This window comes from Xiphias gladius, chromosome 14 (genome assembly GCF_016859285.1).
Source record: "Xiphias gladius isolate SHS-SW01 ecotype Sanya breed wild chromosome 14, ASM1685928v1, whole genome shotgun sequence".
Taxonomy (NCBI): Eukaryota; Metazoa; Chordata; class Actinopteri; order Istiophoriformes; family Xiphiidae; genus Xiphias; species Xiphias gladius.
Window position 1 is genome coordinate 17,752,080 of NC_053413.1, and position 19,023 is coordinate 17,771,102.

General features: G+C 41.2%; 4 protein-coding genes across 8 annotated transcripts; 1 reads left to right on the top strand and 3 right to left on the bottom strand.

Annotated features, from left to right (window-relative positions):
• Positions 1–1,735: 1,735 nt before the first annotated feature.
• On the bottom strand, positions 1,736–10,045 carry snap47 (synaptosome associated protein 47). Of its 3 annotated transcripts, XM_040143013.1 has the most exons (6): positions 9,953–10,045; positions 9,756–9,835; positions 8,622–9,143; positions 7,926–8,434; positions 7,493–7,617; positions 1,736–4,503 (listed from the first exon to the last, which is right to left on the bottom strand). In XM_040143013.1, exons 3-6 carry the CDS (start codon positions 9,116–9,118, stop codon positions 4,357–4,359), a joined length of 1,278 nt encoding a protein of 425 aa, XP_039998947.1. In that variant the 5' UTR covers positions 9,119–9,143; positions 9,756–9,835; positions 9,953–10,045; the 3' UTR covers positions 1,736–4,356. The 3 variants fall into 3 exon arrangements, with proteins under 3 accessions (XP_039998947.1, XP_039998946.1, XP_039998945.1); XM_040143012.1 differs by lacking the exon at positions 9,756–9,835 and having other exon boundaries at positions 9,953–10,028; XM_040143011.1 differs by lacking the exons at positions 9,756–9,835; positions 9,953–10,045 and adding an exon at positions 9,277–9,535.
• jmjd4 (jumonji domain containing 4) lies at positions 9,479–12,123 on the top strand. Of its 3 annotated transcripts, none has more exons than XM_040143010.1 (7): positions 9,479–9,610; positions 10,191–10,273; positions 10,379–10,544; positions 10,634–10,759; positions 10,851–11,118; positions 11,310–11,456; positions 11,572–12,123. In XM_040143010.1, exons 1-7 carry the CDS (start codon positions 9,579–9,581, stop codon positions 11,905–11,907), a joined length of 1,158 nt encoding a protein of 385 aa, XP_039998944.1. In that variant the 5' UTR covers positions 9,479–9,578; the 3' UTR covers positions 11,908–12,123. The 3 variants fall into 3 exon arrangements, with proteins under 3 accessions (XP_039998944.1, XP_039998943.1, XP_039998941.1); XM_040143009.1 differs by having other exon boundaries at positions 9,544–9,880; XM_040143007.1 differs by having other exon boundaries at positions 9,544–10,273.
• Positions 12,124–12,156: 33 nt separating this feature from the next.
• iba57 (iron-sulfur cluster assembly factor IBA57) lies at positions 12,157–14,826 on the bottom strand. The gene is made up of 3 exons (XM_040143015.1): positions 14,322–14,826; positions 12,975–13,324; positions 12,157–12,835 (listed from the first exon to the last, which is right to left on the bottom strand). Exons 1-3 carry the CDS (start codon positions 14,675–14,677, stop codon positions 12,444–12,446), a joined length of 1,098 nt encoding a protein of 365 aa, XP_039998949.1. The 5' UTR covers positions 14,678–14,826; the 3' UTR covers positions 12,157–12,443.
• A 2,522-nt stretch (positions 14,827–17,348) lies between these two features.
• On the bottom strand, positions 17,349–18,605 carry gjc2 (gap junction protein gamma 2). Its single transcript, XM_040143014.1, has one exon. The coding sequence runs from the start codon at positions 18,603–18,605 to the stop codon at positions 17,349–17,351; it is 1,257 nt and encodes a 418-aa protein (XP_039998948.1).
• Between the last annotated feature and the right edge of the window lie 418 nt (positions 18,606–19,023).

Genomic DNA, 19,023 nt, shown 5'->3' on the forward strand with positions numbered 1-19,023 from the left:
TGCTTCAAAACCACGCCAGTGTGTGCTCTATTTCCCTAACCTTTTTTAAGGGTTGGAATTCACATAAACATGTGGTGTGCTTCTGGAGTTTGGGACTTCCAAAATCTCACCGTTTATCACTCAAATCAACAAAAATAAACAGTCCACAGTGAAAACATTTTCAACTGTACTGGAAGAATGTTTCATATTGTCATAATTAGACATCCCTTTTGTGTTGTCATGTGCATATGCTTTCGGTCTCACATATTTCATGGTGGGCTGTTTAACAGAAGTGATAAGTTCATGCTAACTGGGACCAGACTGTTGAGTGAGGCTGCCGGTCCTCTTTCAAACTCCTTTATGTAAAGCATCTTCCTGATTCATAATTTAGTGTTCGACCGCTTGCCAAATCAAATGGTCCACTGTTGACATGGAGGAGTAACCCCTAATGGTGAAAGCAGCCTGTCAGGGGTGGTCAGCTGATGCCAACAGTCTCGGTGCCAACAGGATGTTATAACAGCAGAGCGTACAAAGTGAGCCACTTCCACACAACAGCATGAGAAGTGGCCGAGACAGTAATTAACATCCGTTTCTAATTTACACGTTTTGATATTCTATGTTGCAATTTGTCACATGGGAGTCGACTTTGAGAGGCGTTGCCTGTTGACTTTTTGTTAAGGAATAAAGGCCATGTATGAATTCAGGAGGCTCATTTCATTCTGGATTCTTCCAAACAGCTAAACCTAATTTGCCTTCCAGTTAATAAATTATGCTGTTTCTTTGGCTTTAATGGTCATTTTATGCCAGGATACTATACTCAAGTGGTTGTTCAAAAACCTTCAACTTGCCTTTAAAAATATTTCCAAGGCACTTATCTCAAGCTGGTGTTAAAAGGTGATAAAACCCATATTATAGTGTTTTCAAGCACAAGAAATTCTCAACTAATGAGATCCACATACTCCTTATATATAGTTGAGGATTATGTACTGTATGTATGCCTGATGACAATTTATTTTCCAAAACACGTTGGCAACAGTTAAGAAACTGAGGGTGAAAACAGCACATATTTTAAAATGTCTTATAGAACAAAGGTTATTGAGTATTGTTTCTCTTAGTTCCTGATTATGGAAGCACTTGGAAGGATGCTGCCAACAATTTACTCAGGCCCACTGATGCCACTCAGCCCTTATTTCAAGGGGATGAAAATATTCCTTACAAACGCGTATTATAAAGAAAAATGGTTATGAATTTGATATTTTTCAGAAATACTGCTGCAAATTTTTCATTCTACATCATTAATTTTGAGCCACAGTTCGATTATTTGCTTATTTTAGTTAAATATTTGGTCTCCTTTTTTGCTCTGTTTACCTCTCCACCAATGTCCTGAAGGAAATATCTCTTTTTAGCAGCCAAATGCTCTGCTATGTTCACCAGCTAGCCACTAACTTTGTCTGTTTGCCGTTTGGTGCTGTGCAGGTAGCTTACAGTGGGTTCAATGCAGCGTTTTCAGCTGCACTAGAAATGCTGATGAGAGCACTGAGAGTCAACCAAAACAATGAGCTCAAAGACACTAAAACTCTCCATAGGGCTGAGAAGAATTGCAAAGCCTGGTTATAATTGTCTGTGTTCATTACCACAACTGACACCTTTCCCACACACATTAGTAATTTGATCCATTGTTAATATAAAAATGTAAAAGCTTTAAGCCAACAAAAGTATCTGAATAAACAAACTACTCATCTTCATGAGACTTTTATTTTATCGCAAATTACATGCTTTTACAGACTTTAAATGGTGATGACTTCCTAGCTGATAAAAATGAATTCATTCCAAGTACTTGCAGTCCCTGTTGTGCTGCTTCATTTATTCATTTGTTTGCTATAAGAAAGATGCAGGTTTCCTTTTCCCCTTATAGTAAGATGTAAATGTTTAGTTGTATCCAGAGTCATTATAAATTTGCAATTGCATTTGCAAATTTCACCAGCAAAAAGAAGCATCTATATAGCACTAATACCATTTTTTAAAACATGGTACAGATATTTCAAGTTAAACTAACCGCTAATTACAAGTTCACAGTGATAACAGACCACAATAAAATTACAGAATTACAATATACGTCAGTTCTTTACAGATAATACAGACTTAGAATAGTATCAATCTTAAGCAAGTCATATACAGTAGATGTGGACCTTAACATGGAGTGTTTTGTATATAATATTTAAAAACCAAGAGAGGGAGTGTTTTCTGTTCTGTTTTCAAGAGTCCTGGAAGTTAGGGGCACATTTACAATATTCTGCTATTTATAGATGATGAGACATTTCTATTTGATGCAGTACAAAGCAGTAATACTGAGACATGCAACATTAAGCCACAGGGAAACCGTATTCAGATAAGATAAGTGGCACCTCGGACCTGAGAAGGACAATTTATCAAGACAGAAAGGGTTATAAAAAGGAAGGATGGCAGTACATCATCAGATATGCAGACATTACTCTGATGATATTTGCAAACCTCATCTTTTACTCTATTATTTGCCAATCATTTTAAACATTTTTACAAGTTCAGATCAGGTTTATCCTTATCTCTTATGTCTGTCATGTAAATAACACCTATGGAAACATCATGCAATTTGTTTTGAATTAGTTTGTGCAGAGAGAATAAATAAATAAGTTATTTCCTTTTTTGCTTTTCAATGTCCATTTTGCCCTTCACTGTAGTCGTTGTCATTGCTCTCTCCCACTGGGCCCGGGGAAGGTGTAAACTGCTGCGTGTGCCCTCTGATACACATAAGCCCCTTTTACACTGGACAAAATCCCACTAACACCCACTAATATATGGCTTTTGTCTTCAGTGGGGTATGATCAGCATTCATTCCTGGCTCAAACGAGTCTCCAATCGGCATTGATGGAAGCATGACATCCGGGTGGACTAATAATTTTCACCTCTTCTGCAGCACGATGCTATGATGCGTGTTGAAGTTCCGGACATTGGTGTGTAAAAAGCCAGGAACATTTACTGTTTTTCCCAGTCTATGAGACCAATGTGCAAAGGCAATTTTGTTCTTTGTATGCAACACTGCCATGTGTTAAATTTGAAGTGACTTAAGTAAAAGATATAGAGTTACGTTAAGTTAAAGTTACTGCCGTAGCATGGTCACTGGCCCCCACCCTGCTTTCTAACTGCTTTTCTAACTAACCCTGTTTTCTGGCACATTTTTGACATCGAATGAGAAACACCAGAAAAACAAAAAGGCAAACTTGTTTATTGGCAAAAGCAAAAGGAGTCAATCACCTTTTTTTTGCGGGATTATCTGCGCTTAAAAAACCCGCATATACACACTAATTTTAATGCATAAAGTGTAATAGAATGAACAGCTTATTTTTTCACCTGCCAACTTCACTGGGAGGGCATGACATGCACTGAGGAGTCATCTAATTCCCCCAGATCCCGCTCCGGTGCCACGACCAACCAATGTGAGTCACTATTGCACCAACAAGGATGTGATCCCTCACCGGCTTCCCACCTAAAACATTGCCACGGGGTCCAGTAGACTGAGCCAGGCCATAAGCACCATAACCAGGGTCTGAACCTTGCACTGGGTGAGTTCTTTCTCCTTTATGGCAGTCAGTTCCCCATAATCATTATATAGCAACACCTACTGGTCAATTTTTAGAGCACATTTTCCGTTCCAGAGAAAATAAACTAAAAGATGGTAAAACTACAGTATTTTGTTTTGATGTGGAAAAGCGAAAAATGTGCTTTCAAAATGACAGTTGTGCAGTCAGTAGCCACTAAGCCAAATGTGATGGTAACAATGCTAACCCCAGCTGCTAAGTGCTGCAGGACACACCTTCAAAGGGCAGAGCACAGACTCCATCCTTCATAAAGATGGCGGATTTTTCACAGTCACACATGTTGAATTCTTTCAAATAAACCGATAAAATGAGAAAATGACAAATTCTAGTTTGGAAGGGTTAACTTATGTCATGTAGAAAGATGATAGAAATGTATGAGCCCACGAAGCCTATGTACTACATAATTTCTCTAAAACAAAGAAGCACTCTTAAGAAATGCTTATATATGTTCTTATTTAAAGTCATAATCACTGATGTGCAAATTTCAGGGATCATATTGGTGATTATCGTCAGTGTTAAGTGAACAATGCTGCATTTCCCAGAAATCACTCAGACTTGAACCCATGTAACTGTACCATCAAATGCAACAAAAATCTTGTGAACTATTTTAGAGTATATGCAAGTCCCTACTGCTGTTGCAGTATTCTCTAACTGTACCAATCCCATGAGGACAATGAGGAAGCTTACAGTGCATTTCTCAGGAGGGACATGGAGACCACATTCGTCAGCTGGACTGTCAGAGCTACAGCAGTCTTTTCATACGGCAGGTGTGCTTCTCTATGTGCATGGTGGCTCGGTCCGTGGAGCTGGTCAGGACATCCAGAACTTCATCGTGCCGTTCCAGCTCCGTCTCTGCCTCCAGGGCAAGGTTCTTCAGCTGCATCAGCATCTGCACAGACACACACACAATCAAATAACTATGCACTTGTGGAAACACGCACACTCATTTGTTTAAGCAATTACACAACAGCCCCCAGTGAACATGAACAACTGAGGAGCAAGACACAAATAAAAGAAGAGTGAATATTAAAATCTACACAAAATTGGTGAGCAGTTGCAGAGTGAAACGTGGACCATATGTGGAGAGCTGTAAGGATGGGGTCAGTGAGTTAGAAAGTGAGTGCGTTAGTGACAGAGGAAGAGGAGTAAAAGAGAGTGAGATTTTCATTTAATTCAGAGTTTTTTCTCCTCACTTTGACCACAAAGACAAAAGCCTACAGCTTGATGGCTGCAGATCAGAAGACAATATTTCAAATTATGCAGTATATGAAACTTGAGAATATATTCAGAGACAAGTCTTGGCTTGTCCCCTGGGATCACTGATATCATACAATACTGTTTGTTTTCTGCTTTCAGTGGGTTTAAGGAATACTGCGACTACATCTCAATGGTCCAACAAGTGTGTATGCTATGGTTGATGGAACAACTTAAATATATTGTGATGTGCCAAGCAAAACCTAATAAACACTCACTCCAAACCCCACCACCATAGTTTCTAAACTAATATTATGTTATGCTACATATGCTCTCACACACACACTCGCACACCCACTGACATTTTGTCAGTTTTCACTGGCCGTTATATGTGGACATAAACAACTGAGCACAGAAACGGGTCCAGACAGCAGTTTAAAAAACAGATAGTATGTCAATACACACCGAGGAACGCCTGTATTCACTCACTCAGGTCTGTGACTTTACAATTTCAACTGGGAGAACATGACTGAATCACACCTTGCAGTTAACATTCACAAGAGTTTTGGTGTGTCATAGAAAAACACAGAAAATGAATATTTTTAGCTGCTGCTTATACAATGGCTAGAGGACTTAAGTCATGTAGAAAACCCCCAAAATTAAACATTTAGGCTACAACTAATAGAAAAATATATGAGCTAAAATTCCTAGTCTCATGGGCATTAGTGGGGTAATTTCAGGACTGTGTTAATAGACATACAGTACACGAAATCCAAAAAATGCTTGATCAGTCTTATGAGTGAACCCGTTTGTACTGTTAACAAGTTGAAATTTCCAACCTCAAACAATAATAATTGTATAAAAATGCATGGATGCAGGGGAATATTTGCTAAAGCACTTAGAGCAGGACATTAAACTGAGTCACCTTCTGTACAAGTTGCGCCACCGATTCTAATCTTGACATGAATTACATTAAGAGTAGGGTGTGTACAGAAGCGTAGTATTAACTCAAAATTGGCAGCCTTTGAAGTCTGACCCATTATCAGCTGTAGACAATACGCCATTTATAAACACAATAGACAAGCCAAGCTGTATGACTGGCCCAATGCTGTTACTGCTATGATAAATTTGTTTGAAAAATGATTACACAGACAAAAAAAAACAGTAAACCACTGTACATTGTTATTATGTACAATAATTAACTAAATATTAGGTATAAAGTGTTAACAGTGCCTTGTTTGAGATATGATTAATGCAGTGCGTAGACAAAATAATGTATCATGAAGTAGGACTTTTAGTAGCCAAACCACGACTAAAAACACTGAAACAAAGATGGGTCAATTTCCCTGTATTTCTCAGGCCCATATGTCAATCATACTCTGACTTGTTGGTTTCAGCTTGTGACAGCTATTGGTTGTCGAATTTTGGCAAACATAGCCTTTATTTTTTACGGCCGTTCTCTTTGATGTATTAAATAATTTTGCAGTTTGTTTGTTTTTTTAATCAATGGGCCTTTCATTTGGGCACAAATGCCTCATGTTGCTTTCTTATCTCACACATATTAAAGTGCCGATTGCCTTACTGAAACATTGGCTGGGTCAATAGAGCAGCCGATATTACCTCATATATTGGTGTCTGGCTATGTGTCGGCCAATTAGCAACAACAAATGGCAGCAGAGAAATGCCAAAGATAAGTCTAAGGTTGTTTAGAAACACTGTCAGTGTTACATTGTTTATCCACCAGAGAGCACTGTTTATTTTTCAACTGTAACATGTCCTGCTCAGCACATATCTTGGTTACAGTTCTTTACAAAAGTAAATTTGAGGGATTTTTATCAACAATGTTTTTTTTGTTATGCGTTTATGTGAAAAAACTTATATCAGCTGATTTACTGTTATGAGATTTTTTAATTTATAAGCATCTGCATAAAAAAATCCAGTATTGGTCAGGCTTTAGTTGTAAAGGGGCATTTACCCTAATATTACCCTAATATTTTCCCATATATTTCCCATTATTATTTGGTCTACCCCTATATCAAGTAAACCATCGTATAATCTTGGCAACGGGTAGCAGAACCTTAGCTAATGTAGCTAATGTAGACTGTAGTCATTCATTCATTCATCTAAATACAATGTGATGTGTATATAAACACAAACTACCAAAAGCTAAAGTAGCCTGCTGAAGGTTTTACATTAAATATCTTATTCTAAGCAACCTGTAATAGTGTATGACACACACACACACACACACACACACACACACACACACACAAACTGTCTGAATCATAGGTCTGAATTTGCGTCACTGTGTAGGTCTTGCCACCACAGACCATGTCTGTAACAGTTCTCAGTGTTGCGAGGTTCTGAATGGAAAGACACTGTACAGTCTGACCAAATGACTGACCATGTTTCTTTTCCTCTCTTAAAACCGGGACGGACTTTGGTCTGTGGTCCACACCAAATAACATTTTAAACACACAGGATAAAAAATAAAAATCATTATGATGGATTGTGGTTTGAAATGGAGCTATCAAAATATATGTTACTCTAACAGCTGCCAAGGCAATTTGTTGCCTGTGCATATGGACATGACATTTGTATTACTTACCTTGTATTGTATATATAAATATGAAAAATACAGTTGCACAGGCAATGGGAGTATACCTTGTCCAACAGAGGCTCACCTGTTTAAGTTCCTGGGCCTCAGCCTGACTGACAGATGGCTGGAGGACATGCACCTGCAACTGGGACAGCTCTCCCGCTGGGACCTCCAGTGGGAGTTCGGTCTCTTGGAACCTCTGCAACAAACCTGACTCCATGGGTGGAGATGGTGAAAAAGTGCAGAGTGCATATATTGTTTATGAGGAAACCAGACAGTAAACTCAAAGCACAGCGACTGAGGCAATCAGGGTGAAGTGACTCATCAAAATACATTCCTGTCAAGAAGAGACACCAATAACCATGTCCAAAATTCATGTGGATGAAGTGTTTTTACACGTGGCTGCACACTTAAAAATATACAGAGGTGGAAACATAGAGCTCTAGTGCCACTCAGTGGTCAAATTTATACTTGGGCATGGAATCAACATTGAAATAACCGTTTGTTCTGTTCCTTACCTTCACTCGAGTTTATCCCTTCTGTGTCACAGGGAGATGAAACTGGAGTTGCTTTGAAAGCAGTGTATTCGTTCGTGAACTCCACCTTTTTTTTGTACTGCATCTCTAAGACAGACATCGCCGCTGGCATCTTGGCAGACAGGAATCTGTAGCATATGTCTGGCTTTCCAATAAACCGCTGTCTGACAGTAATCTCATATGGACTCCGCACCCTGATTTCATCAATTTCATTTCGTTCAAAGCGATGAAGGAGCTGGCAGTTTGTGTCTCGCACCTCCAATGAGGACACCAGCACCAACAAGCATCCCGGTTTCAAGTCGGAGTCTCCACCTTTGGACACTACAGCTGGGATGCTTGTGATCACCTTATTTCTACCGGACCCCCTACCACCTGAAGCAGCGGCGGAAGCTGCAGCTCTTGCAGAATCCTCAGCCTTGGCTTCCTGCTGAGTCTTCCAGGGGAGTTTACCAAAAGGCCACCAGGAGGGACACTCCAGCTCGGATAGAAGTCTGCAACAGAATAGACAAGGACCGGGATAATTTGAGCGTTTGACTGTTCGTCAGTAGTAAATTAGGCTGTTTTTTATTGCAAGTTAGTGATAACATGTAATGATAACATGTAATACGCAGAAAACAAGACTTCAACATAAAAAAATGAGCTAAATCACATCCAGTTAGGAAATATGCAGATAATTACTTATCAGCAACACCCAGGTCAGAGTCAATCTTCTCCAGTCCCTGCATCATGTTATCAAACTGCTCTCCTTGGTGGCTGAGGACTCTGCCAGTGTCCTCCAGTCTTCTCTGGGCCCCTGCCACTAGACTGATCAGCTCTCTGCCTTTAGAGGGCTGAGACTCAGCCCCGCGGGCCTCTGAGCCGGGGGACAGGAGGCGTTCTCTCCAGAAATGTTCCAACACATTATAGACCACCACCCTGTTGGGCTTAAGGGAACCAAACCAGTGTTTCACGTTGCCCTCTTCAAGCACTGTGAGAGTGCTGAAGATGAAACTGGACGACTCCATCTTGATCTCCATGATACGGGAGAGGTGGAGGCTGGCGAGACCCTCCTTGCTCTGGTTAGAGACAAAGCGCACCGTGGTCCTGGTGAGGGACAGGATGCCATTTTCCCACCGCTTCTCACTGTTGATGTAATAGGAGCCGGGCCAGCAGTGGATAGGAACGTCCCGGCTCATTTTGGAAGGAGGCACCCTGATTCACCTGGAAGAGGGACAAATAAGCTTCAGTATGACATCTGTACCATGCACATGCACGCACTGTTGCGGTTTGAAGCTACTGTTACATGGTAAGGACACGGTGCCGAGTGATCAGTCTGTCCTTGTGGTGAACATACTTTCCTCAGTGTAACAAGGGATTCAGGCAGAAGATGAGCCCAGCTGAGGCGTTTACACTGGCTGCTTCAGGCTTTCTATCCAACTGACCGCATTAAAAGTGCGTCATTATAATGTCATAAACCCTTTCAGCATTTGTTACTTCCTCTCGGTAGATTATATCCGTCCCGAACCACGTGAATCGACATTATCTTGCTGGGCTCAGCATTACGTTACCACATATTCTTCGCACTACGGACGGTGATGTTTATTACGGAAGTTGTGTCACACCTGAGCACGGCAGTGTTTACTGTCCGACTTGAAAATGCCGCTGTCAGAAAAGGCTACCACGGCAAGGTTTTGGAGAATATAAGTGTCGTTAGCTATGAAGGGCGGTTTCTGAGTCAGCTAGATTAGCTTGCAGTTTTAGCGTTAAAGAAATGACAACGTTATTAATATAGGTAACTGTAAAAAAAAAAACGAAAACAAAAAAACAACCCACAATAAACAGCAACGGTGTTGACTGTGCGTCTTTCAGAAACCGTGACCTGCAATCTTTGGGATGGAGTCATGTGCAGCGACCTGTTGTCAAAATAGAAAAAAACTATATATACCTTTTAGCATAATGTAAGTTTTCTAACCTAACCACGTTTGGTGTTTGACAGCAGAAGTGAAAAGACGCGGCTGGCTTTTCCTTACCGTTTCTTGCTGTCCAAGCGGTGACAGCTAAGCCCGCTAACTGGCTAGCCGAGCTCTCGTTTACCATCATGGATAGGGAGGCGTACCGCAACTGCTGCAGCCTGGTTAAAATACCGAGACAGTCGTATGAGCAGTTTTGGTCTTCGCATTTTGTAGATTACATCGACAAGGAGCTGAGCTATTCAAAATTTTTCAAGAAATACTTGCTACCCAATCACCCGTGTATGTTTTCACGAAGGTTTACAGAAGACTGGAAGTGTAGAAAACAGTGGGTGACTGAGGAAGGGAAGCCTAATTTCCAGAAACTGCTACAAGAGTTTGGTAAATTAGCCAATTACCAACGTCTTGACTAACTACTATATATCATTATACTGCTGCTGCGGTGACTGGTGTCATGTAAGCTAATGTATTTGTTCTCTGTCGCAGATGAGACCCCGGTTCCTGTTGCAAACTGCAATGCAAAGGAATACAATGCAAACCCTAAACAGGTTATGCCTTTCAAAGAATTTATACACTACTGGAAGGAATACATCCAGAATGGCCACTCATCTCCTAAAGGATGTCTCTATCTTAAAGACTGGCACATGTCGAGGTGTACATTTAACACGGATTTTGAACTTAATTTTGCTTTTGTGATCAGTTTTGTGCAATATGTGTAACTTATCAATGTTATTTTTACAGGGACTTTTCAGAGCACGGTGTTTACACCACACCGGTCTTCTTTTCTTCTGACTGGCTTAATGAATACTGGGATACACTTGAAGTGGATGACTACCGGTTTGTCTACATGGGACCTAAAGGTTCATGGTATGAAATATTGAACATAAAATTGGCAAAACCCAGATTACAGCTTCGTTTTTGATTTTTCATACAATCAGACTAACTTTCTCACCACTAGGACCCCGTTCCACGCTGATGTGTTCCGCTCCTACAGTTGGTCAGCAAACATCTGTGGTAGGAAGAAATGGCTCCTATATCCCCCTGGTCAGGAGGAGTTTTTGCGAGACACTCACGGCAACCTCCCTTATGATGTAACATCATCTGAAATTCGAGACAGAGGCCTTTTTCCTCACTCCGAAGAAGCCTGTCAGCCTCTTGAGATCATTCAAGAGGCCGGTGAGATCATTTTTGTGCCCAGTGGCTGGCACCATCAAGTTTATAACCTGGTAAGAACTGTAGAGGTAATGATATCGCAGCCTTAGAGCAAGAGCAAAATGATCTACCAAATGACATATTATACATGATGGTCCTTTATCTAATAGTGAAGTAGGAATTCCCTTTTATTACAGATGTATAAAAGTGTGAGATTTATTGGCATCAGCAGTTTATGGTCCTGACTTTAATGTTTTTCACACAGGAGGACACCATATCTATTAATCACAACTGGCTGAATGGCTGCAACATTGACATCATGTGGCAGTTTCTTCAGAACGAGCTGTCATCTGTTCAAAAAGAGATAGATGAATGGAGAAACACAATGGATTCATGGCATCAGCACTGCCAGGTACGTTGCAGTTAAGATTGCCCTGTGTGTACACGTCACAAAACATCCTGCTGCCCCGAATGCATACAATATAAAGATGATTGTGTAAGTAAATGTTGTGTGGGTTTCTTTTCAGGTCATCATGAAGGCCTGCTCTGGTATTGATTATGGTGAATTTGCCTCGTTCTTGAAAATCATCGCTGACAACCGAATGGCTTTCCTGAATGCTTGCTCCTCTGGGGATTCCTCCGATTACCCACGACATCTCTCAGAGACACTCACCAGACTTGGACCTTACCATGCTGCCTTTGACCTACAGAGAGTGGCTCACATAATTGAGTGCCTACTCTGCAATGAAGACTTTAAGCGGCTCGATCATTCAACACTGACTCTGCAGCCTGAAACCATGTTACAGCAAATCCGGGACACCATACAGTCCACAAGAGGGCAGCATCTCCTTTATCAGGAATAAGATGTTCAGTGGCGTCTCAGTAAAGTATTCGGCACCTGGAAACGCGTGGCTTGAATGAAAAGTGCCGATTTGTACAGTGTGAAAAAGATGAGGATAGAGGTGTTACTGCACCTTTGGTCTTGAGATGAATTGTAATCTCAAATGTTTCTTGTGAGTGTTTGGAATTGGGTTTCGCACCGAAAGATAAAATAGATAAATTAAAAAACAAAAAAAACAGAAGTTTTTGTCTTGCTGTTTTGCATATTTATTCAACAACCACTGTTAACATATCATAGTTGGTACCTCCTGTTGTATAGTGCTTCAATCGATCTATTAAATAGCATAATTCTGTGGGAAATAATACTTTACGATTTGGGAAAATAAATCACTCTAAAAGTAGGTTTTATTGCAAACAAAACAAAAATAGTCACAAATGTGAATTAGTGCCACACAGCTGTTAAGCAATGACAGTGTAACATACTGTACTTCAGGGTTCTGTCTGTGAGAAGTCTGTCAGATGCAATGTATGTCACATTTTAAGGGGCTATAAACCATTCTCAGTTTATTTTCACATCTTTAGGCCACCAATCTGGCACGGAGGCCTCAAATGTCACCGTGGTGTCGTCAGAAGATCTGAGCGTCAACAACTCTTTGGCATGAGCCATGCGGATTAGGCTGAGACCCAGCTCTCCCACCCCTGCTCGGTGCTTCCCAGCTGGCTTGCCCGACTGCGTTTGCAATGCAGCTCCTTCCTCGAGGTCTTGGACTGGAGATGACAAACGTACTGGCATCAATCGTTTCCGAACGACCCCAGTGTGATGAGTTCTGGCTGTGAGCTCCTGGCCAATGTAGCAGCCTTTGCTAAAGCTGATGCCCTGCATGTAGACGAGATTTGACTCTAGCGGTAGTGCCACCCCAGGAGGAAGGTCCTTCACTCCCTCTGGAAGTCCTAGACAACAATGACAGCAGAGGAAACAAACAAAACTTGTCACAAAATTTCAATATCACTTGTTCATACAAATCTACACTTTTCATCCCATTTGTCTTCTCATACAAACTGTATGTACTCTGTTACTAACTGGTCTTACCTATTGCATAGCGATGTCTGTGATACTCCTCTGTGTCACCCTTCTGACATGATGGAATGATATCCCAGGGGTCAATTTGACTGTGTAACACCAACCTCCAGCCCATTTCCTGAGTTCGAGGATCAGCCTCCCATACTAGAGTTTTTTCAGGGGAGGAAAGCTCGGGTTTGCTGGCCTCTTGACCTGGGTTTTTTTGATTGGGGAGCACCGCCCACACAGAGAGCTCTGGACAGGGGTTAATGGTGACCTTTCTGCGAATCTTGTACACCTTCAAGTGTCTCAAGATTGAGTCCTTGATCGTGCTGTCGCACTCCAGGAAAATGCTGTGTCCTGTATCAGCTTCTTTCAGACTGAAAGGAGATACTGCGAGTTAAATGCCACATAAAATAGAAAGTCCACCATAAAAACTCCATGCTAGTTTTTTTTGTTTTCATTTATTTTAGCTGATTAGGTCACATCGGATGGAGCTATCCCGGAAAATACATGAGGTCACCAAAGTTCAAAGCGTTGACACTAAACATCTGGCATCAGTTGCACACTGGTATCTGTTTTATGGCTACTAAAAACTAGTATCTGCTGAAATTGCCTCACTGTTAGCGGCGTGTCTCAAAACAGAAACAAGCTGCATGAGCGGAACTTCACTTGCTACTAAAATTTGTGTCCTTCAAATGTTCATCCATCATTTTTTGATAAGCTGTCTTACAATATTTTGTGCTGTTTATTGCCTTGTGTCTATCAAAATACAGGACTTCAGTGAATTATTGTACATAAGGTCATTGTCCCTTTTTTTTGGTCATATCACAGATGCTCAGTCAAACATCGGTCCGGAAATATCTCAATATGTGATAACTCGTCATCTCAAATTATCCAGTTTTCCTGCAAATAAAAAAAAGATGCACCGTCCATATAGGTTAGGTGAGTTTAATCACAAATAGCTCTTTTTTTCTAGCAATGAAAAAAGAAAAGAAAAACAAAAACGTTTTAAAGCCTTAATAGCATATCACTTTGAAAGCATCTCAAAATGGGGTAACGGGTAAGGAAGTGCAATTCAAAAGAGGACATACAGTAAATTAGGGAGATGTAGTTGTATTTGTTAGGCAGAGTCACCATTTCTTACAAAGGTTGCAACACTGGGTCACAGGACAGAACAAGCTTTTCCCGATGATTAAAAATAACTAAGACGAAACTAGCCAGACTGTACACACAGCACTGGCTTTGTAATCATGAAATCCGCCACTGGGCTACACATGCCAGCAACTGCATCACAAAGATAAGCGAGTAACCCCACCCTCGCGTTTACTGAAAACATGTGCAACCGTTAAAACAGAATCAGGGCTTGTACTATACCTGTACAACATGATGTCATATAGTGTTCTTCCTTGTACGTTTAGCATGTGTGAGTACATGGCTCTGAGTCCAGGCTCCTCCAGCAGCCCCATGTCATTGGTTATAATCCCCTGAAGAAACGGGCTTGTGTCTTGGCCCTGGATTTTGAGCAGGGTCCGGTGGTGGAGGCGATAGCACACATACAGTCCCGGGACATTTCTAGTGTCCTGGCTGTACTTCTTGACAAGGGTCCCCGCCGGAGCTGAAACACCGGAGTGAAACGTTACGCACAAATACCGACCTGTGTATTTTCTGGCGTAAACGCCGAGACCGCCGCTGGACGTGAGCGCTCTCCTGGCGACACACAAAACCCCCATAGTGTAGACTGTCACGGGAGTGTGTTAACTGTGAAAATGAGGTGGCTACTCCGCTAAATAACGCCAGTGGAGGGCTACATAACGCAGGACATCACAGTGCACTCTGGCTGCAAGGGCTCCATTTTGAAATCCCACAATGCATTTCTCGATAATATTGGAACAAGTGTGTGATGGTTGTGTTGCTTCTCTCTCTCTCTCTCTCTCTCTCTCTCTCTCTCTCTCTCTCTCTCTGTGTGTGTGTGTGTGTGTGTGTGTGTGTGTGTGTGTGTGTGTGTGTGTGTGTGTGTGTGTGTTATTTAGTTTAATGAAAATGGCGCCAGCTGCCAGAGGTTATGTTACGGTTTGGCAGGGTCTGTTGTTAAGTTCAATGCTGGTCATTGGATAACTCATTTCACTTTGTTATAATGACAGAATGCTGAGCAGGCATTACAAACCATGCACTTATCGGTCTAACTTATTGACAGAGGGAAAAATACAAAAAAAAAATGATCACAAGTGCACACACACACACACACACACAAACACACACACACACACACACACACACATATACACACACGTGTAGTTAGTGAATAACATGCGTGCCTAACATCCACCGTTCTGTCTGTCACCGATTTGTTGATTAGGGATTAGGGTAAAGTGCCACTTACTAATTACAAAGAAACCTAACCTCCACTGACATGTAGACTGTGGGAATGCTTATCACGTTGACTTTAGCTACACATCACATAGGCTGCCGCTAATGCTTAGAATAAATTGAATACTGGGGGGACTATAGGGAGGATTTTGTATTGTTGTGTTGTGGAATGGTGATGGGGTTTTTTTTGTATACAACGAATTATTCCATTGTAGGTTGGGTCCCCTTGTTTATTCTAAGTGGCATTCCACACCTGCTGCTAATTATCCATAAATTAATAGATAGACAAATTGTGTTTGTGTGTGTCTCGTACAGTGTCTTTTAACGCATGCACCCTAAGCTTACCACCCTAATAAAAGCATGTTTTATGTATTTATTTATTTTTTGTCACTGCATCTGGTTCTGGAAAAGTGTTGCTTTCCCCTTTTTATGGTATTTTCCCACATTTAAGATGATAAAATACTGTGTGATTCCTTAGGTTGTAAAAATTACATGCCCCTCTTGCATGCACACTTTACTATACTATTTACTCTAAGTGCTGTTCTTATCTTTACAGATTTACTGCACCATATACTTCAAAATTCCTACTTAAGACTGATTTACTGTGGCCAGTGACTGTTGAATCTCTACATGTCTCACCCCAAGCACAAAATAAAACTTAATCAGTTTGTATAAATGAGTTACTTACCATTTCTCAGATGGCAAATGCTACAATATCTTTTGTTTAGACTTTGACTTTTCTTGCTATAACACACAAAACTTTCTTGCCATAACAACAAACCTGTTTCTTTTGTAATAATGGAAGTTTCTTGCAAGCCTCTAACTTTGAATTAGACATCAACAAAAACTTTTAATTTTGCAGTATCCTAAACACACCACTGTTATTCACATGATAAGACAGGGAAGCAGAAGGCTACTATAAAGAAGTGAATCAGAGGTTTCAAATAAGTTTATTTCTTCATGAATAAAATACTAGAAATGTCTTTAAAAGTCTGAGGCACTTTGAAGTATGACAACAGTGAAGGCAGGATTAAATATTATTGAAACCAGTTTTAGAAACATACTGCTTCAGTGACAGAAAAACTTAAATGCTCATCTTCAAGACAACATGCCTAAACATAACATAAATGTAAACTAACTGAATAGCAAAGGATGGGATTCTACTGTAGCCTAAGTTTATACTGTATGGTCCCAGTTGTAAAGCATGCATCCTCTGCTTCAGATTGCAGAAAATCAGTATCTACTTTAGAAAATAATCAGATTTTCTATTCACTTACCTCTCCCTCGTCTGATGTGACACTGGAAGGCTTTGGAAAACATAGAATAGATAAAGGCTTTGCACACAATGACTGAAGATCATCACACTGAGCAGATGTTTACCAGAGGAGCCCACAGATACACGGCCCTGTTTCATTACCTTTATCAAAATACAGTTTTTCACCTTTAATCTGCCTCTACCAACACTCATCCGTACTACATCCAAAAATACTTCCCCAAATGTTAAACGTGCATCTTTCCGACAACAATCATCATTCTTCATAAACGACTCATTGGTCATTTGTACAGTGTTTTGTATGGCATCTTCAAATTTGGATTTAGGGTACAATCACAAACTTTCAAAGTTAAATTTCTTCGAATTAATCCAGTTCAGCGGCAGTCAAGGGTAGAACAAATAGACAGCTCGAAGCACTCTGTTTATACTTTGACATTTTAGCTGGAATTAGAGATGTTTAACTAAGTAAGCATACATTAACCATGTCTGAACGCTATGGCAAGCACAACATGACACACTACAGTAATGAAGAGTATTTGTGATACTGGATTTGATCTTTTCTTTATGTGTGTTTTGTTTTTTATTCCCAAAAACTAAAACTACTGTGTACTGTACTCCTTCAGCTAGTGTGATTGAAATTCTCAGTTGTTATTGTCCAAAGTCGCATCTCACACTCACACACACATCCTCCAGCTGTGTCACAGTGCAGTCCTGGAGTTTTAAAACATTTTTACTATTAATGTACTAAATTACATTTATCTCTAGATCCAGACAGAGGTCTTTCCGTTTTTTACAATGGCTGCAGCCTTCTCTGTGGCGGATTTTGGCCTGGCTCCTTGTTTCTCCTGGACTGTATTGACTCGGTTTTGCTCTGCCATAGTACCCCCAGATACAGGACTACTGGTTCTGGAGGTTTGCTGGTTGTTTTTGGTCTGATATGTTTGAAAGGCCATATCGAGCTGCTCCTGGGCAACCCTTAGGTGACGGTGCAGGCTCGCCAGGTCAGAGGGGATGTTCTCATCTGGGCTGATGCACTGCTGCTCCTGGGCCACATTAGCCATGTTCTGCTCATGGGTGATGAGGCTGTTTGGGATTCTGCTAGGTTTGTCTGTCTTCATCACCAGGTTGTACCCCGGAGGGGAGGCTGGGATGTTGCGAGAGAAAGGGTAGCCGTAGGATGTCCGTCGGCCCCGGCTCCTCTTCATTCGAAGTGTATCTCGAAAAGTGCCAATTCCCAAGTGAAGCATCTCACACACATTTAGCACTAGACAGAGACAGCTTACCACATACATGATGAGGAGGAAGATTGTTTTCTCTGTGGGCCTAGAGATGAAACAGTCCACGCTGTGTGGACAGGGAAGCCTGCTGCATACATATGAAGGATTAACTCGAAAACCATAGAGGAGATACTGTCCTGCAAGGAAAGCAATTTCAAAAATAGCTCGTGACATGAGCTGAAGAGCATAGATTCTCATCAGTCCTTCTTCCATAATTCTTCTGCGGCCATCATATTTTGGTGGGTCTTTGCTGGTGCTGCTTACTTGCTCAGGCTTGGCCTCCTGCACCTCCAGTGTATCCTCATAGATCATGGGCTCGGCATCGTCGTCTTCATCCTCCTTTAAGACATCCTCCAGATGATGGCTCTCTCTCCATCTGGAATGAGGAGGCGGCTTTCTGCGGAGCCTAAGGTGCCTCCTGCGCTCCTCCTCTGACCTTCGGGCTATCTTGTGAATAGCATACCCCATGTACATGATGGAGGGAGTGGAGATCATGATGATCTGGAAGACCCAGAAGCGGACGTGCGAGAGAGGAGCAAAGGCATCATAGCATACGTTGTCACAACCTGGCTGTTTGGTGTTGCAGGTGAACTTGGTCTGCTCGTCCGAGTAGATGGACTCGCCTCCAACTGCTGTGAGCACAATGCGGAAGATGATGAGCACAGTCAGCCACACTTTCCCCACGAAGGTGGAGTGGTTGTGGATCTCTTCCAGGAGACGAGTGAGGAAGCTCCAGCTCATGTTGCTCTTACAAGCTTTTCAACTAGAATCTGTAAAAAAAGGAACAAAGGATTGATCATGACATATGCTGGGACACTGAGAAAGCCTTTAGTTGGAAATGAATTGGGGTGTTTTACTGAGCTGTAATTTTGTATAAGAAATCACAGTTAACATTACTTTGTTGTATTATGCTGTAGCTGTATTCCCACCGTTGTATTCCTTATGTCAAATGGCTGTGCTGTTTGTGTGCTGACCAAAGCAAGTTCAGCATTGGGCTGCAACAAATTATTATTTTCATTATTAACGAATGTCCTGATTATTTTCCCCAATGATCAAGTTATCATTTGGTGTATAAATCTCCAAAGATAATGAAAAAAATCTATCACAGTTTTCCAGAGCCCAAAGTGCCATTTTCACATGTATTGTTTTATACAAACAA